The sequence below is a fragment of the Pelophylax lessonae genome (assembly GCF_965119305.1).
Source record: "Pelophylax lessonae genome assembly, chromosome: 4".
Taxonomy (NCBI): domain Eukaryota; kingdom Metazoa; phylum Chordata; class Amphibia; order Anura; family Ranidae; genus Pelophylax; species Pelophylax lessonae.
The window spans coordinates 490,053,828-490,074,429 of NC_138771.1; the positions used below are offsets into that span (position 1 = coordinate 490,053,828).

At 41.9% G+C, this 20,602-nt stretch overlaps 2 protein-coding genes across 2 annotated transcripts in view; both read left to right on the plus strand.

The window, feature by feature from the left end:
• ETFRF1 (electron transfer flavoprotein regulatory factor 1) overlaps positions 1–20,602 on the plus strand; it is a 305,885-nt gene that overhangs the window by 119,794 nt on the left and 165,489 nt on the right. The window lies entirely within an intron of this gene.
• LOC309554427 (inositol 1,4,5-triphosphate receptor associated 2-like) overlaps positions 1–20,602 on the plus strand; it is a 224,196-nt gene that overhangs the window by 108,944 nt on the left and 94,650 nt on the right. Inside the window, exons 16-18 of the mRNA XM_082256145.1 lie at positions 12,949–12,989; positions 14,904–14,993; positions 15,255–15,357. Of these exons, the coding sequence (XP_082112271.1) occupies positions 12,949–12,989; positions 14,904–14,993; positions 15,255–15,357 (234 nt within the window). The remainder of the gene's footprint in view (positions 1–12,948; positions 12,990–14,903; positions 14,994–15,254; positions 15,358–20,602) is intronic.

Below are 20,602 nucleotides of genomic sequence, written 5' to 3' on the forward strand. Positions count from 1 at the left end.
CCCTTCACTGGAACTAAGGGGCCAAGCCCAACCGCTAAAAAACAACCCCCGCACCATAGTCCCCCTCCTATCCCTCTCCACCGAATGATTTTGACTAGCAATTTTGGTATCTCGAAATTAGCCAGTCTGTGGGAGCCAGAATTATTGTTTATTGGTAGGGGAGTGAATACTTATTTTACACACTGTTTATAACATTTCTATCAAGTGTTTTTCTCTGAATTTTCGGGTGATATTCTGTCTCTGTCATTTAAAATGCACCTATGATAACAATTCTGGAGCCTTGAATTCTTTGTAAGTGGGCAAACTGACAAATTCTGCAGGGGATCAAATGTGTATTTGTGTGTGTGTGTGTATGTATATATGTATGTGTGTGTATGTGTATATATATATATATGTATATGTGTGTGTGTGTGTGTATGTATATGTGTGTGTGTGTGTATATATATGTATGTATGTGTGTATATATATGTATGTGTATATATATATATATATACACACACACACAATATATATAATGTGTGTATGTATATATATATATATATACAAGTGTGTGTGTGTGTGTATATATATATATATATATATATATAATTTGTGTTTGGAACAAGGCACATAAGGTGAGCACTGCTCTGGTATTTATACATTAGCATGATTAGGTATAAAAGACATGTTGCGCAAGCTCCTAATAGCATTTTGGATTTTTTTTTTTTATTTTACTGCTCGATATAATCTATGCAGTACACATTGCTCTCATATTTGAATGTCATTTTTGTCTCTAGTCGATTGCCTTGAGTGCAGCTTTAAGATATATTGACCTGTCCATGCATGAATTGTGAAGGGACAGGCTCGAAAAAGGCTCTGATTTGTACATCATGGATTTTTTAACTCTGTTCTTAATATATTAAAAGGCCAGTTCCTATATTATGGTTACCTAAACAGATGAACCAGATAAACTATTTTAAGTACATTTTCTAATACTCCCCTCCCCAGCTATGCTATATGGCTACATAACCTAAGAAAAGGGACAACACTTTACCTCCCTCACCTTATTCCTATCACTGACCTCACTGAGCTGTCGCTTCCATTGCAAGCCTGATCTTGGCTTTCAGCTGGTGTGTGGTAACACCAAGGCACATTTTATTCGGTTTCTCTAAACTGAAAAATGATTGTGTGACTTTTGAAAGAATGGCTAATTAGGTGAGACTGTTTTCTGAGCTCGCTGCTGTGCTGTACGGTTTCAGTTCTGCTTATTTGTTTGAGGAACTTTTAATGTGTGTATTTTCTCTTAGGAGGGGAGCTCTCAGAAAGCTCTATATTTGAGCAGAACAGTCATTTGACAGTAAGGGCCGGTTCACACTTGTGCGATGCAGGAAGGCTGCGAATTCGCAGCCTGTTCCCGCATCCCATCCGAACAAGAGGCAGTTCACACTGCCATATGCGATACGCAGGGGGTGTCAATTAAATGTTAACGACACCCCCAGTTTGATCGCATATCGCAGTGCGATCTGACAGTTCGCACAGGATCGGATCGCACAGTGGTGCGACTGAAAAAAAGGGTCCTGTGCGTCTTTTGTGCGGGTGCAGTGCGAATTTCAGCCATACAAAGTGTATGGCTGAATTCGCATCCGCACAGGAGATCGCATGTAATGAAGGAGCAGTGCGCTCCGAATTACATGCGATCCCTGCAGCCGCACATATGTGAACCGGGGCTTATTGAACAGACTCCTTTCTTCGCAGGATAGTAAGTGAGGAGTTGTCCAGGAGCTGACATTTGTCACCTGTACAGGAAATTAGGGAAAATCTTCCTAATAGTAACATAGGAAAAAAACTTAACAGAGGCTATAACCCCTACCTATAACCATTACTTCCTTCTGAACTCAATCCTGAACCTTCTAGCTCTAACCCTAACCCTTGCCTTGAGTTCAGGGGTTTAAAAAGTTCAATAATCATCATCGGCAGTATTTCTTGTCTATTAATAAATATATGAAAAAGAGGAAGAGGTAAACATCTCAAAATAAGGAACTATAATCTCAAAACCATTTTTTTTTGCCAGGGCAATAGCAGAAATGTAAACATTGACCCTGATTTGGTCCAGCAGAACGTTTTTACTTTCTACAAAAGTTTTCACTTTGCATATTAAATTTTCACCTATCTCGGTAGACGAAGTGAAGCAAAGTAATAATTCCCAATCGTATCCAAGGAAAATTTTATTGGTCTTAGACCCAGAAGCAATTGCAGCTTACAAATTCATAGATGCGATGGCTGCATTCATTTTCTTTCTTTTTTTTTTTTTTTTTTTACACTTTTCACCAAGTGATCTGGCCGGTCAGTCTGTTTCTCAACAGAACAATCTGTGCTGCAGATGCAGCTGTTACTCCTCACTGCTGCCAACTGCCAAAACAACATGGGGCAGAGATGAGGAGGGTGCCGCTGCTACAGGAAAGGTGTGAGGGCCACCTGCCAGGCCATATTCAGCCCGTGGGCCTTGTGTTTGACTTGTGCTATTGAGCAAAATGCAGCTTCAGCCCCATGAACACACCAATCGTAAACACGGCCAAAGTGCCTGTGTGAATGAGCCCTTAATTATGTTACAATTTTATTTTTTTTACGTTCTAACAGTAGTGAAGGAGGGGGCTTTTTGGCGAAACACTGCTAACTTTTGAGATAGAGGAACCGATTGAGGACACAGATACCTAATCCTTTTTCTGCAGCCTCAGCTGCACTGTAGAATGGATGAGCAAGAAGGAAAACACAAAATAGAATGGATGAGCAAGAAGGAAAACACAAAATGAAGAAAACGTTTTTTTTTTTTTTCCATGCTTCGGTTATGAACACTGGAGCGGCCGGTACTGATCGCTCACTGTGTTCACTCAGCAAAGGAAGAGGACAGTTAAAAATGACCAGCGAAACGAACCCCCCCCCCCCCCTCCGCCCCTTTCATTCTTAATCCCAGTCCCATTGTGTGCATGCAGCAGTTGACAGCTGGTAGGAGGGAGAGAAAGAGAAGCTGGCAGCACTGCAGGGAAGAGGGGGGCAACACAAGGGAATCGGAGCTGAAAGAGAAGGGGATTGTGGACAGGAGGGGGTGTGATTGAAGTGGCGGAGGGCAAATACCTGAAACAAATCCCCAAATCCAATCCCACTGAGGTTCCCCCTGACAGTCAGTGGGAGGGAGAGGAGAAGAAGCAGACTGCTCTGCAGGGGGAGCATCACTTTCATCAATTGCTCTCCCACCCCCCCCCCCCCCACCCACACTACCCCTGCTGCTCCAGTCATTGCCCTACTGTCCGATATCACCTTAAATTTAAGGGGCCCAGAACCTGTACAGGGGGGATGTTACTCGCCCCCCCCCCTCCCCCCTGACAGTGGCCCTTTCGTCACACAGCCGTAATATTTCACTGCAAGCTGACCAAACAACATCATGCATCCCTCGTTCTGCTTTTCTCATGGGTCACAGTTGAACTTCATGAAACAACACTCCACTTTTAGATAATGAAAAACTGCTTATCTATATTTAAAGCAACATCCGCTGATGATAAAGAAAACTGCTAAGCACATAATAAATGTAATTGCATCTTAGTTTTTATTACCAGCTGATAATGGTGATAAGGATCACACAACTCTGCAAAATGTACAGGAGGTTTAATGTGGACCTTTCATCAGATATGCAGTAACATTAAAAATAAGAAATCTGTCGCCACCATCCATAACCCTTTCCAGTATTTTAATACCTATCATAGATATCACAGGATCCCCCCAATCCCTGACCATGCCTTAATCTGCTTTTCTCTCCAGAAGGATGGCACCATCTTTGTTTAGGCACTGACACACTACTGAGCATGCTAAACTTGACATGGGGGGGGGGGGGGGGATTGGATGCCCGCTCTGCTAGAACATAACTAAATAATGTCAATGTCAATAGAATGATTTTCCAGTGCTCCTTTCTATAAACTGTGCAGAAAAATGGAGATGTGTGGGATGCCATTTATTAGCTAAACAGATTAAAATGACATGCTTTCAAGAAGACTCTGATCTTTTTATTCAGTTGTAAAGCTTTATATAATAATTTTTTGCAGCTGTTTTCCCCAAATAGTTTTAGGTTGAGAGGAACATGGAAAATGTAAAGAACATTTTGTAAGCAGCAATATTTGGTACAGTCCATGGGCTTGAAAACCTCTTATGGGTCTTTATATAAAGTTTACCTGTCAGATGCAAGGCATCTGGCAACCAAGGTGAAGATGCCGAGTGTAAAAAAGATTAAACGGTTATTTACAAAAAAAAAAAAAAAAAAAAAGGCTATGGAAAGCAGATGTGGAAGAGGATTAACTAGAGAGAACTTTGTTTTTATGACAATATGTGCAGAGCAAAGGAAAACTGCACACAAACAAAATTACATTTTTCTAATATTGTTACAAAACACAGACAAATATATATTGTAACACAGTATTGACAAAGAGACACAATCTTCCCCTTAAAAAGCATTAGTAAGGCTAGATTTACACTGGTGCAACGTGAATTGAGTTAGTTTTAGAATGCGATTTTATGAAGCAGCTCCAGTGCAAGGTAATCCCCTTCCCCTTCCATTCCCCTTCCTCTCCCCTTCCTCTCCCCTTCCTCTCCCCTTCCTCTCCCCTTCCTCTTCCCCTTCCTCTTCCCCTTCCTCTTCCCCTTCCTCTTCCCCTTCCTCTTCCTCTTCCCCTTCCTCTTCCCCTTCCTCTTCCCCTTCCTCTTCCCCTTCCTCTTCCCCTTCCTCTTCCCCTTCCTCTTCCCCTTCCTCTTCCCCTTCCTCTTCCCCTTCCTCTCCCCTTCCCCTTCCTTTTCCCTTCCTCTCCCCTTCCCCTTCCTTTTCCCTTCCTCTCCCCTTCCCTTTCCTTTTCCCTTCCTCTCCCCTTCCCTTTCCCTTCCTCTCCCCTTCCTTTTCCCTTCCTCTCCCCTTCCTTTTCCCTTCCTCTCCCCTTCCTTTTCCCTTCCTCTCCCCTTCCTTTTCCCTTCCTCTCCCCTTCCTTTTCCCTTCCTCTCCCCTTCCTTTTCCCTTCCTCTCCCCTTCCCCTTCCTTTTCCCTTCCTCTTCCCCCTTCCCCTTCCTCCCCTAAATTTGCACAGTACGCATTTTAAAATCGCATTGGATTCGCACGGCATATATGTGAACAGCCTCCCCAGAAACCCATGTTATTTCACTTGTCATGTTATTCCATGCTTTCTGGAATGCATCAATGTGAACCAGGGCAAAGACCTCATCTGGAATATGCAGTTCAGTTTTAGCCACCAGTTCACAAAAAGGATGCACGAGAACTGAAGAAGGTGCAGAGAAGGGCAACCCAGAATGTATTGGAGAAGGTGCAGAGAAGGGCAACCCAGAATGTATTCTCTTGAGAAGTGGAGACTAAGGGGGGATATGATCAACATATATAAATACGTATGTGGTCTGTAATGAACTTGGTGTTGAGTTATTTACTTTAAGGTCATTACAGAGGAGAAGGGGGCACTCTGTGTCCAGAAGAAAACCGGCTTAGTTTTTGCATATGGAAAGGCTTGTTCATAAGAGCTGTGAAAATGTGGAACAGACTCGGGAACCAATTCTGGCCAACTTCCCCTTAAAAAGCATTAGTAAGGCTAGGTTTACACTGGTGCAACGTGAATTGAGTTAGTTTTGCAATGAGATTTTATGAAGCAGCTCCAGTGCAAGTTAACGTGGGTTAGATGCCATTCTGATGCGTTTTTTATGCACTTTGGATACAGATGCAATATCTCTCTTCCTCCCTCCTCCCCTTGCTCTTCTTCCTCTCCCCTTGCTCTTCTTCCTCTCCCCTTTGCTCTTTTTCCTCTCCCCTTTGCTCTTTTTCCTCTCCCCTTTGCTCTTTTTCCTCTCCCCTTTGCTCTTTTTCCTCTCCCCTTTGCTCTTTTTCCTCTCCCCTTTGCTCTTTTTCCTCTCCCCTTTCCCCTTTTTCCTCTCCCCTTTCCCCTTTTTCCTCTCCCCTCTCCCCTTTTTCCTCTCCCCTTTTTCCTCTCCCCTTTTTCCTCTCCCCTTTTTCCTCTCCCCTTTTTCCTCTCCCCTTTTTCCTCTCCCCTTTTTCCTCTCCCCTTTTTCCTCTCCCCTTTTTCCTCTCCCCTTTTTCCTCTCCCCTTTTTCCTCTCCCCTTTTTCCTCTCCCCTTTTTCCTCTCCCCTTTTTCCTCTCCCCTTTTTCCTCTCCCCTTTTTCCTCTCCCCTTTTTCCTCTCCCCTTTTTCCTCTCCCCTTTTTCCTCTCCCCTTTTTCCTCTCCCCTTTTTCCTCTCCCCTTTTTCCTCTCCCCTTCTTCCTCTCCCCTTCTTCCTCTGCCCTTCTTCCTCTGCCCTTCTTCCTCTGGCCTTCTTGCCCTCTTCCTTTTCCTCCCCCCTTCCTCCCTCCCCTAAACTTGCACAGTACGCGTTTTAAAAATTGCATTAGATTCGCACGGCATATATGTGAACAGCCTCCCCAGAAACCCATGTTATTTCACTTGTCATGCGATTCCATGCCTTCTGGAATGCATCAATGTGAACCAGGGCAAAGACCTCATCTGGAATATGCAGTTCAGTTTTAGCCACCAGTTCACAAAAAGGATGTCTGAGATCTGGAGAAGGTGCAGAGGACAACCCAGAATGTATTGGAAAAGGTGCAGAGAAGGGCAACCCAGAATGTATTCTCTTGAGAAGTGGAGACTAAGGGGGAATATGATCAACATACATAAATACGTACGTGGTCTGTAATGAACTTGGTGTTGAGTTATTTACTTTAAGGTCATTACAGAGGAGAAGGGGGCACTCTGTGTCCAGAAGAAAACCGGCTTAGTTTTTGCATATGGAAAGGCTTGTTCATAAGAGCTGTGAAAATGGGGAACAGACTCGGGAACCAATTCTGGCCAACTTAGTAGATTGTTTTGATCAAAAACCTGAATGCATTCCTGAAATATATACAAAATTTAACTGAATATAAACATTTATTATCAATAACACCAGAGATTGATCCAAAGAATATCTGATTGTCTTAGGAGATCAAGAAGGATTTTTTTTTACCCTATTGGAGCATGCTTTATAAGGTTTTTGTGAGTTCATCTTCAACAGTGGGTATTGGGTTCTGTAAATGGAGGTTTTCAATTTGAAAATAACAAATAACCAACCTGTTCAATAAATTAAATAAAAAAAACGATGCTCCCTCCCACCTTCTGAGTAAGTCCTGCTGTTGGATGATACTAGTAAAGGGATGGAGCCCGGCCCTGAAAATGTTTTAGATTGTAAGCTCTAACAAGCAGGGCCCTCTGGTTCCTCCCGTATTGAATTATATTGTAACCGTACATTTTGCCCTAACATTGTAAACTGTTGGCTCTACATAATTTTTGAATAATAATAATACTAATAGGATCATAAAAATAAGTAAATATCCACGCTAGAACTGCTGACAAATAATAAGCAGCTGCTAGCACATTTTTTGGTTACAAACAAACAATAAAAGATATAAATTGCAGTGCTTCTATAAATAAATTAGAATAATAATCAAGTCCATTATCCTAACAAGAATAACAATAACCATTATTGAAGATCCAAATTATGGTTAAGTTAAAATAACACATGTACAGTCCTTTAGCTTTAAGGCAAAATGGTAATCAATTCAAACAGGCGTTCACAATGTGTGTACTGAGTTTCCAACCCAAAAGATGGCCGTGCTCTGCTTAGTTCCTGGTACTGCGATGACATCATACGCCAGGCTCCACCCTACTGCTTTCGTAATATAAAAGATGTCGTCAGGGGTATTTGTGCATACCGGTTTCAATCGACTACCATGTAAGTGTTTTTCGTTTTTTAAACTCTTAATAAACAATGTTTTAACATATTAAGCTATGAGAATCATTTATCTGCTTTATTGAGAGAATCTCATTGCGGATCCAAGTTGCTCATGGGAGATCCTATATTGGTTTGGTGCTAGGATTTAGAATGTTATTGAAATACCAGATGAAGGGAGCCAGCTTGGAGGTTGCCTGGAATAACCAATAAGCGTGTTTGACCCTCTGTAATAGGGGGTCATCAACATCTGGTAAGAGGCTGTGAGTGGTGGTGTCAAAGGTGGCGGTCTCCAGTCTGGACATGTCTTCTGCATATAAATTGCAGTGCTTCTATAAATAAATTAGAATAATAATCAAGTCCATTATCCTAACAAGAATAACAATAACCATTATTGAAGATCCAAATTATGGTTAAGTTAAAATAACACATGTACAGTCCTTTAGCTTTAAGGCAAAATGGTAATCAATTCAAACAGGCGTTCACAATGTGTGTACTGAGTTTCCAACCCAAAAGATGTCCGTGCTCTGCTTAGTTCCTGGTACTGCGATGACATCATACGCCAGGCTCCACCCTACTGCTTTCGTAATATAAAAGATGTCGTCAGGGGTATTTGTGCATACCGGTTTCAATCGACTACCATGTAAGTGTTTTTCGTTTTTTAAACTCTTAATAAACAATGTTTTAACATATTAAGCTATGAGAATCATTTATCTGCTTTATTGAGAGAATCTCATTGCGGATCCAAGTTGCTCATGGGAGATCCTATATTGGTTTGGTGCTAGGATTTAGAATGTTATTGAAATACCAGATGAAGGGAGCCAGCTTGGAGGTTGCCTGGAATAACCAATAAGCGTGTTTGACCCTCTGTAATAGGGGGTCATCAACATCTGGTAAGAGGCTGTGAGTGGTGGTGTCAAAGGTGGCGGTCTCCAGTCTGGACATGTCTTCTGCTGAAGGATGCTACATGTGTTATTTTAACTTTACCCTAATTTGGATCTCTATTATGGTTTATTGGTATTTTTTTTAGGATAATGGACTTGATGATTATTGCAATTTAATTATAAAAGAGCTGCAAATGTATATCTTTTAATAATGGTATCACGCTGTGGGTGCCAGGGGACTGTTCTGTGAGCGGTGTCTCTGCATTGCCCTGTGTAGGGGATTCTCGCAAGATAGAACTCATGATCATATACAGGTGATTTTGTAAAGATGAGCAGTTTGGAGTTGCACTGGGTGAAGAAGCCGTACACTGATCACATAATTGGTTTGGGGCTTTTACCATTTTTGGTTATTTCATCACCATGTATTGTGGTATTTTTTATTTTTTTAACGTTAATGGATATATGAATATTTGTTGTAAATTTTATTGTATGCAGATTTCTCTATCCACACTGTACGGTGCAGATGCGCTATGTATATTTTATGGTTCTTGTATCATACTGTGACTTTGTATTTTTTGATTTGGTTATTCACGTATTTATACATTGCTATCAGTTGGAAATTGATTGATTTATAATAGGGTAGCACTGCAATGGTGTTTGGTTATAGGTTTTCAATTTATTACATTTTTTTTTCTATTGGTTGAACTATATGGACTTTTTTGCCATCATTATAGTCATGTTTAGTCACTGACCCAAAACAACCATGCAGCAAGTGAATTTGGGAATGTGTATAGTTGTACTGGGTCGGTGCCTTGTTGTAGGTTTGTAAAGGAGCCTATATGACTGAGGTGAGCAATGAGTTCCAGTGTCCAGAGAATAGCATGGGATGACCCATGAACCATATTTATGTGGATCCTGTGAGTAGTCTACTCAGGTTTTTTTTTTTCTGTTTGAATGGAGTGTAGGCATTGTAAAATAGTTCCAGTGTTTCCTTAATGTATGAGGAGCTTGTCTTTTCTGGAGCTCTAAACTTGTCAGACCAATCTACTGGCAGATGGAGAAGAGGGCAAGTTTTTGGGCATCAAACTTCTGCATTTTGTACCAATTCAGCGGTTATCTTTTCTGGTAACCCCACTTGGAGGACTTTTCCATAATGTATGAAATCTATATAAATAACCTGGGGTGAGGTTTTCGTGTGGGGGGGAGCATGTGAAGTTGTGCCACATAGCCATCATGTCAGTCAAAATCAGCACAGGGAGACCAGCAGAGGGCACCGAATGGGAAAGTCCCACAACACCACTGCCCACTTTCATGTTCACATGGGCCCTATTGGTGGACCTGCATCTGTGCAGTGACATGGAGACCAGCGCAATTGCAGCCTGAAGTAGGATCCCAGCTGCAGAAGATGAGGCACAAACTGACTTGTGTAGCAAACTGGGGGGCACAGTTGTCATCTTTACCCTGGCCATTGAAAGACCAAGCCCCAGCACTGTAAATGACCTCCACTGAACATCGACATGCAGGGGTCCTCACTGATTCCCTATGACCACGCATAGCTTGCTCTTATAGTGCTCATGTTAGACTCCTAGCCCTCTTCTCGGCCCCAAATGCCACCACTCTAATTTCACTCTCCACAAAGACCAATACTGCACTACCTCTTAGAAAAGTCTTTCACCTGCTGAAGGTCCTTATCTTGAGGAGTCTTCCATCCCACCACCACAATGGTGAATGTTTTAGCAGCTCCCACAGTAAATTAAAAGTTTTAAAATGTCAAGTGTAAATACCCAACATGTTTCACCCTATATAGACTTATCAGGAGCTGTTTGCTGTTAGTGAATATATGTGGATCACAGCTTTATTTGGATTTGATACTCAGCTGGAAGTCTAAGCAAAGGCTAAGAGATTGTGTATTTGATCTGAAAGAGAGCTTAGGGATGTTATTAGAAATGTATTACAGTAGGGAGGATATGAGATGGTGAATTTGTTCTGGTAGGTTTATAGGTAAAATAAGGTGACAGATTCTCTTAATGCTCTTCAGATAAATTTGCCTACAGCTGACACTTTGTTTAAATGTTTAAGTGTATTTATACCCAAGAACACAACTGTGATATACGGCAGCTTACAGTCCTTAAGTTGGCCCCACTCTATTTTATTTTTTTTTTTCTTCCAGCTTGCATGCTAAAAAAAAAAAAAAAAAAAAACTAGCAGATTTCTCTATCCACATTGTACGGCGCATTTGAATCTGCCTCTGTGCCTAATGTATTGGTCCCTCCAGCTGTCAAAAATACCTGAACAGCGGCTGTATCGGATTGGATGCAGGTTCGGTTTGAATGACATTTTTCCAGCATGCTCCTTTTGACAAAGGTTGATCGAATAATTGGCTTTTTGTTAAGAGGGCCAACAGGGCCACCCACTGGCAGGTGATGGCCTGTTCCTTAGGACCAGTCAAAATATACACACAAATGTGGTGGCTGCATTTGTTTTCTTTTTTCCCAGGTTTTTTGCTGTTTTCACCTGGTAATCCAGCAGCGAACATGCTTCCTGTCCTAGGGTAACATTTTCATCCGGGGTTGCTCTCCTGCTTTGGACTACAAACTCTCATCTTCATTAAAGAGCGTGGAGTGGTGTTTTGTAGATCACAGAAATTATCTTGGAAGCTTGTAAACCTTGAGATTTCAGTTTGGGGCACTAAATGTTATATAGTCACTGGCTTTCATGCAGGGATTTTATTTTACTTGCAGAAAATATACTTGGCTCGAATAAAGAAAACCAATGCAACCACCACATCTCTGGACTGCTAATCTGTAATATAATTAATTTTTGTGGTTTTTATAGATACATTTTAAACTAAGTTTAGATGTTCAGCAGACTTTGCCAGCCCTCAGAAAAGTGTTAACTTGGTGTATCACTTTTCAAAGGTGTTTGGGCGGTAAGGAGAAGCTATGCCTGCTCACTGCCCATTTTAACTCTGTAAATGACACTTCTGCTCTGCAACTCTGAAGTTGAACTGAAGTCTTTCCACAGATTTTCAATGGGGTTCAAGTCTAGGCTGTGACTAGGCAATGCAAGGACATTCACCTTTTTCTACTTCAACCATTGTGTTCCTCAAGAATTTGATCGTTTTTTCCCCCCATCCATTTTTCATTTTATCCTGACAAGTGCTCCAGTACCAGCCGCAGAGAAACACCCCCATAAGAGGATATTACACTCTCCATGCTTTACTGTAGGAATGGTGTTATTTGTATGCTGAGCTGTATTGGATTTTGTTTGGTGTTGAGGCCAAATAATTCAATTTTAATCTCTTCCGACCATACCACCTTTTCCATGTGTCCTCAGAATCTTCAAGGTGCGTTTTGCTAAAGCTTAGTCGTGTAACTGCTTCAGAGATGCTGTAGGCCTCTTAGTAGCCTCTCTGACCAGTTTGCTCTTGGCACTTTCATCCAGTTTGGAGCAACGTCCTGATCCAGGGAGGGTCTGTATTACGGATACCTTTCACTTCCTAATATTAGACTTCACTGTGCTTCTAGGCATTAATAAAGCCTTTGCATTTTTTTTTTGTATCCATCTCCTGTCCACAACTTTATCCTGGAGATCATTTGACAGTGCCTTGCTACCCATAGTTGATTGATTGTTTCAGCTGTATTACTTTGGACTGAAATGCTCCCGGAAAGCTCTTTTCATGCTGAGCTAATCAAAATGACCAAAGCTGATCACTGTTGGAAGTCAAATGGCTTTGTGTGCCATTAAGAATGCGATTGGCTACACCTGATTTTGAGTTTACATGTCATTTTTAGGAGGGGGGTGATTTTCTGACATGTTGATGTTCTATCTTTCACTTAGGTGTTATAAGTTGCACAGAGTAAATATAGCTGGCTAAGACATAAACAAAGTCTGTCTTCATTTCAGGTTGCAAAGCAACAAAATGTGATTATTTTATTGGGGGTGATTGATTCTTATCTAAGCCTACTGTATAAACAAGTTCTCATACTCTCACCAAGCACTGGCCTTAGAAAAGCACCAGGCTTTCTCACCCAGCAGACTTTAGTAGAGCCTTTTGTGGTAAGTGGGCCTACCAGAACCTAATTTTCTCAGCTATAGCCACTAGGAATGTATCCCTTCCTTCCAGGCAGGCATGTGTATGTTGGGTCTTGTAGACCTGGTTTATAGGACAGATGCTTGAATGAAAAGCACAGAAGACCTTTTAAAGCATTCAGTGCAGTGAAGGGCAATAAATACAAGAAACTAAAATCTATGTTTCCCCAATTTTTGCAGATACAGTCAGTTTACTGGAGGAAAGACTGCTGAAATATCAGGTAAATCTCTAGTGATAAGAATTTGATGAGTTTGTATGTTTCTGTGTTCTGATGAACCATATCAGTCTTAAAATTAATCTATATTAAACATTAAAAGTCTTGTCTAAAGGCACCTCAAAGTACCTGTTATGAAGGCTGTCTTCATGATCAAGCCTTCCCAACTGCCACCCGTCCAATAAAAGTGCTCTTAAAGGCCACTGTAGCATTTTTATTAGAGCAGGAAGCTGGGAACCTGTTGTTTTTTTTTTTAAGTCAAAAAATATATATATTTTTTTCTAGTATGTTATGCATCATGTCTCATGGTGTACAGTTGTTTTGTGAATATGTTGCAAAGATTTGTACCTAGAGATCCTACCAGTAACAACACTTCTTGTTGCAGGCTGACAAGCGCTAAGCCACTGCCCTGCAACTAGGAGCCATGTTGTCATCTTGCCATATTCGGTACTTCAAGTTGGCCATTGGCCTGCTTATAGATCTAGAGTGAAACTAGGTTCAAATAAACACACGGGGGGTACTTATAGTGTAGATTCTGGTAAGGGGTTCATACACGTGGCTCATTAGAGACCGACGCTACTCAAATCTGCAAATTTCGGTGACCTACAAATCAATGACATGCTGACCCTGTCCATGGCTGTCTAGAGCAGTTCACATGCAATTGCACATGGACCATATACAGGTCCCTCTTAAAAAATTAGCATATTGTGATAAAGTTCATTATTTTCTGTAATGTACTGATAAACATTAGACTTTCATATATTTTAGATTCATTACACACAACTGAAGTAGTGCAAGCCTTTTATTGTTTTAATATTGATGATTTTGGCATACAGCTCATGAAAAACCAAAATTCCCATCTCAAAAAATTAGCATATCATGAAAAGGTTCTCTAAACGAGCTATTAACCTAATCATCTGAATCAACTAATTAACTCTAAACACCTGCAAAAGATTCCTGAGGCTTTTAAAAACTCCCAGCCTGGTTCATCATTAATTTTTTGAGAGGGACCTGTACATGTATGTAGGGATGGATGTGTGCCCTTCGATGCAAACTGTCTGGATCCAGGGGCCCACATCTGTCCTGAACAGCAGATAATTGCTCTATGTGAGTTTACATGTGAACAGCTGCAGACCGTGTCAGCCCATCATTGATCAGCAAGACACAATTCTAAAACGACATTCAGCAAATTAAAAGTTAGCCGTTTACCAATCAAGATAATGGGGTTCATTTACTAAAACTTGAGAGTTCAAAATATGGTGCAGCTCTGCATAGAAACCAATCATCTTCCAGGGTTTTTGTCAAAGCTTAAAGTGGAGCTCTCTAGGCTCCTTTAGAAAAAAAAATAAAAAGTCAGCTGCTACAAGTACTGTATCTGCTGACTTGTAAGATGAGGACACTTACCTGTCCACAAATCCAGCGGTGTCTTCACCCAAGCTGATTTTTCAATTGGCTCTCGGGTGCTGCAGTCGCCATCTCGGCGAAGGGAACCTGGCAGCGAAGCCTTGCAGCTTCACAGCCGGTTCCTCTATTGCGCATGCACTGTGCTTTGTGACTGGCCCAGTGGCGGGGGGAGGAGGAGGGGGGCCGAACTTCTGATTTAAGTTTGCTGCAGCGAAGTCAGCCGAACTGGTACCTGTCAAAACCAGTTACCTGCCCCCCCCCCCCCAAAAAAAAAAGTTCCAAATGAGCAGTGGAGGGGAAGAGGAGGCAAACAAGTGGTGCTGTCCCTTTTTTTGGGTGGAGCTCTGCTTTAATTGAACAAGCTGAGTTTAGAAGCTGATTGGCTACCATGCACAGCTGCACCAGAGTTTGCACTCTCAAGTTTTAGTAAATCAATCCCAATATCTGTCAGTTCAGATCTTTTTTATTTCTTATAAAATTAAATTTGATCCTAAAATATTTTTTGTCTTTTTGCAGTGCACTGATCAAAGACTTTTGGCGTCCCTGGACGATGCTTTGAGTCTGAACACCGCGACTGAACAGCCACTGGTACATGGCGAAGAAAAGGTGGGTGCAGCTTGATGGATCTCTGGCCAGTGCTGGGCACGGTCTGTGTTTTCACTACATATAAACAGAGTTCTCAGTGCTGTCAAATGTTCAGTAAATGAGTCTCTACAGATAATCCAGCGTGGTTCAGAGGCGATCGGTAACTTGCACAGCCAGGAGCAGCTGGGATGGGATCAGATAACTGAAAGGGGAGAGAGACAGCCCACAGTGAATGAGGAATAAATATTTGTCAATGTACAAACATTTTCTCTTCCTTTACAGAGAAGTTGCATCTGCGAGGGGATTGGACACCAAGAAGCCGGCTGGTTATCTGGACCTCACAAGACCAGCACAGACGATCTGCATGAATTCTCGCCGTTATTAGGTAATAGCACAATGATTCATCGCTTTGTTAGGAGAATGCAGGATTTGGGGTTTTATCTGCCTGGAAATGTTTGTATTATACATATGTTTTACTCATTCTTGTGGTGTAGTTGCAAACTAAAGTGGACCCATCGTTAAAACTTACATGACATGTGAATCTTCAGAGCCCATGTCGGCATTACCAAATTGCAATTCTACACTGTATGGCAGAAAGTCTGTGGACCCTTTACCATCACATCTATGAGCTTGTTGGACATCCCTTTCCAAAACAATGGCCATTGTAATGGCTTAATATCAATGTGGCTAGAACTGTTTTCATTCTCCTGGGAAGGCTTTCCACAAGATTTTGGTGTATCTGTGGGAATTTGTATGAATTTGTAAGGTCAGTTACTGAAGTTAGAAGAGAAGATCTGCTTCACAATCAGTATTCCATAGTTGCCAACATTTGAAAAAAATTTCCAGGGACACTTTGCAGCACAGCTATCAATTACTTACCACACCCACTTCCCCGAGGCTCCGCCCACTCTGCATAATTAATCTCCGCCTACTTATCAGATTATAGTGTCTACTTCATAAAGAGAGAATTACAGGAATTTGAAAAGGGAATTGAAAACTTGAGGCCAAAATAGCAGAGTTGGAATAATTCTCCCATTCAGCTGCACTACTTCTGCCTAAAGTTTAAAATTCTCATCACAATTCCCTGCAATTCTAAAGTGTCAGCTTGTCGGAAGGTGCTCTGCCTCCCCCTGCTGGCGGATTTCGGAAAGTGCACCATGCTGACACCCTGCCTCCGGTGACACGTTAAATTTGCGACAGGCGGGAAGAGTGAGCGGGCACCGAGAGAGAGACAACCTGCTGCCAGAACTACAACACCAGCTAGCTGGAGTGAGAGCGACACTGTGTGGAACAAAATTTAAAAAAAAATGATTTTTATGATTTACATTGTCCCTGATTAACAGGGACAATGTAAATTACCCGGGACAGGCTCCTATTTACCAGGATTGTCCCGGGAAAAACGGGACAATTGGCAGGTATGGTATTCCAATTCATTCTAAAGAAGGTAAGTAGAGTAGAGGTCAGAGCTCTGTGCAGGCCACACTCATTTCTTCAAACTAAACTAGACACACCATGTCTTTATGGAGCCGGAATTGTACATGGGGGCAAAGTAGTGCTGGAACAGAAAAGAGCCTTCCCCAAACTACCACAAGGGTGGAACAGCACAATTGTTTAACCACTTCAATACCAGGCACTTTCACCCCCTTCCTGCCCAGGCCAATTTCAGCTTTTAGCGCTGTTGCATTTTGAATGACAATTGCGCAGTCATGCAACACTGTACCTAAACCAAATTTATGTTGTTTTGTTTCCCAAAAATAGAGCTTTCTTTTGGTGGTATTTGATCACCGCAAAGTTTTTTTTTTTTTTTCTTTTTTGCTAAACAAATAAAAAAAAAAAAAAAAAAAAACAAACTTTGAAAAAAAGTTTTGTTTGTTATACAATTTTGTAAATAGATATGTTTTTTCCTGCACTGATGAGGCCGCACTGAGAGGCACTGAAGTGGGCGGCACTGGTGGGCAGCACTGGCGGGCTCCCTGAGCCCTGATTGACATCCCTGGTGGCCAAGGTGGGCATCCCTGGGGTCATGGGTGGGCATCCCTGGTGGTTCTAGTGCCCCCCCCCCCCAAGGGTCTGCACAGGTAATCAATGCTCTGATTACCAGTGCAGACCCCCCCCCCCCTGTCAGGAGAGCCGCAGATCGGCTCTCCTCTACTCGTGCCTGTCAGGCACGAACTGAGGAAAGCCGATCAACGGCACTTCTTTTTTACTATGTGACCAGCTGTGATTGGTCACAGCTAGTCACATGGTAAAGAGCCTACGTCAGTAGGCTCTTTACCGAGATCAGAGATGCGGTGTGTCAGAGTGGCACGCCGCATCACCGTTCTCCGCTCTGTGCTCCCCCTGCACCGTTCTCCCTCTGCGCTCATATGACATCCGGTCAGGATAATGCAACCACCTTCCCACCGTCAATCGCCTATAGGGCAGACGGAAAGTGGTTAAAATGTCTTTGTATGCTCTAGTATTAACAGTACCCTTCACTGGAGACATGGTAAAAGGTTACTAAACCCAGGAGCCTGCATTCATTATATCTGGTCTCCCACAGTACACAGAACATGGAAATGCAATTATTTTAGTAAATATTAACTGCTAAATACCTTTTCTCATCAGCAGTATATAGCAGTCTTGTGACTTCGATCAGTGTCTGGTTAAAGCTTGTAGGAGGAGTTTTTATTCTACTTGGACTGTTCTCTGAGGCTGCAGGACCCTGATCCTCTGTCTGGATAGTGCTGATTACATGCACTCGCCCAAGAAAAATTAAGAACTCTAGCAATACACACCAAACTGAGCATGTGCAGAGTGCACTCAAGGCTCTGTACTAGCTGGAAATGGATTGGGGACTGTGGAATAAGGAGAGGATCAGAGATGCACAGGATTAACCCTTTAGGTTCCACCGTGAGTATAACAAGCATGCCTAACTACATATACAGACTGATTTTACTGTTGTGGGTTTAGTAATACTTTAACTTCATCATTTGGAGGGGTGTCCAAATACTTTGGGCCATATAGTAGTTATGATGAACAGATATCTACAGGCTTTTCCCATATAGTGTACGCTGAGATAAATAATGGAGAGGGAAAAAAAAAAAAACCTGCAAGGTTTCTATAGTTTTCAGTCTGTCTGACCCTGTCTGGTACACTTGCCTTGAGATAAGGGAATCTCCATGGCAAATAGCAGGAAGCAGAACTTGTACATGCAATAAACTATTGCCATTTGAATATGCTGTGGACAGCAGAGGTAAGGTGTCACAGATCCCAGTGCTGGATAAAAACTGCTTGCAAAAGACAGTTGAGTTCTAGCACTCCCAGGGGATCAGTCAACCTCCCAAAATGCTGGCCGCACGTTTTGTGTATCTAAAACCAACATTTTTTTTTTTTTTGTTTTGGATAAGAGTGGTGAGGGGGTTAGACCCCCTGTCTGATCTTTTACTATTTCCTAGAGCTTAAAAAATTGCGATCTCGATTCAACCCCCCCTCAAAATTCAGCATTTCCAGGATCCATGTAACAAGAATAGAGCAGTTCTGTGCTCACGGCTGTCAAAAAAAAAAAAAAAGTAGCCGGCAAAGTTTATCACTGAGAGATAAAAAGAAACCTTGTATCATCTGGTTCTTTTAAAGATTATCTGTCCAAAGATCAAAGTGATGAACTTCAGTCTGAAAATGAGGTCAGGTTAGCCACTTAAAGTAGAACTAAAGGCATAACTTTTTTTTTTTTTTTAATTTTGCATAGAATAAGGGAGGGTTATAACCCCTGTCAGTTTTTTTTTTTTTTTTGGCCATATGTGGCTCATTGCGGCGATTTCTCTTCACTTCCTGTCCCATAGCCAAAAAGGAAGGGAGAGGGAATTCCTTGGGGACCCCCAGGTGACCAGAACTAGTGTTCCCATTGGAAGATTTCCCCTCTATTACTTTTCTGGGGACAACCTAAAATGTATATTTTTCTTTTACTTTCAATGATATGGTAAACAGGACAATTAGAGAGGGTGAATCTCCCTAATGGGGGCACACACAGCAATAAAAACTGACAGGTTTTCTAATCCCTCTCCACTCTATCCAAAACTAAAAAAAAAACAAAAAAAAGTTTTGCCTTTGGTTATACTTTTAAGACTAAGCCTTTTTTCTGACACTTGTTGATTACAAGTTAAAAATCAGTATTTTGTGCTAGAAAATGACTTAGAACCCCCAAATATTTATATATATTTTTTAGCAGAGACCCTAGAGCAGGGGTGTCAAACTCAATCTCATTGTGGGCCGCATCAGCATTATGGTTGCCCTCAAAGGGCCGGTTATATCTGTCAGATTAGATGTCCAGAGCACCCCACACCCCCTTACACCTTTACTTGAGATGTCAAGAGTCACCCACCCTTCCTCACATTACAATGCACCCCTTTACCTTGTGCTACTGCCAGGAAGAAGGGGGGTGACGCAGCTGCAGGAGAGGTGCAAGGGCCACATGAAATGGCCTGGGGGGCCACATTCGGCCTGCAGGCCTTGTGTTTGACACCTGTGCCCTAGAGTATACAATGGTGGTCGTTGCTATTTTTTTATATCTCACTGTATTTGCGCAGCAATTATTTGCTGAAAAATACACTTCAATTAATTAAAAAAAAAAACGTTAGCCCAATTTTTTTGTATAATGTGAAAGATATTACCGGAGAATCGTAAAAGCATTGAGATCGTTATTCTAAGCCAAAAATTTTGTGATTCTAATTTTCGCCAGAATCGTGTAGCTTTACTATATCCCCATTAGGAGATACAAACTCTAAGGCTCCTTTCACACGGCCGCTCCGTGTGAAAGGTCCGCTGCGGGACTTTTTTTTTTTTTTTTTTCCACGGAGCGGATGACATTTCTGTCATCCGCTCCGTGTGCCCGCATATCATCCCATCCGTTTGCGGATGATATGCGGACATAATATAAGTATATGGCACTGCGGATGTCAGCGGATGACACCGCTGACATCCGATTTTCCTTCCTTTCCATTTTTTACACGGAAGGAAAAATGGGGTTCTGTTCCATTCGTAAAAACGGAACAGAACTGAAAGGAGGAGAATCGGGTGTCAGCGGATGGTATTCCGCTGACACCCGCAGTGCCATTCACTTACATTATGTCTGCAAATCATCCGCAAACGGATTGGATGATTTGCGGTGCGGACACACGGAGCGGCCGTGTGAAAGGACCCTTAAAGAGGTGGGGAAAAAAAATCTAACATTTTGAGTTTTTATCAAAACAGGGAATCTTCCATTCGGGATACCTGTTCTGATGACAGCTAAGGGGGGAATTTTCCCTTAAGTTTGAATAGTTTTCCTCTAAAGTTAGCTTTATGCTATAAAGATTTTGGCAGTTTGCTGATAAATTGGCCAAAATTTGCTATGTAGGTGGCCCTGTTAGCCCCCTTCTGCCCAAGATCCTTTCATTTAAAACTGATACAGCAAGGTAGGAAAATTGTTCAAATTTGCCTGCGATGTTTAGAATGCAAGTGCACAGCAGGAGATTTCTCCATTTGTGCTGTATAGTGTGGATGGAAATATTTTAGATTTTTTTTTTTCTCTACACCTTTATAGTGGTAATCAATACAGACTGAACCTTTAATCTTGTAGCTGCAGTTAATTCTTTTCTTGTAGGCTGTTTTTT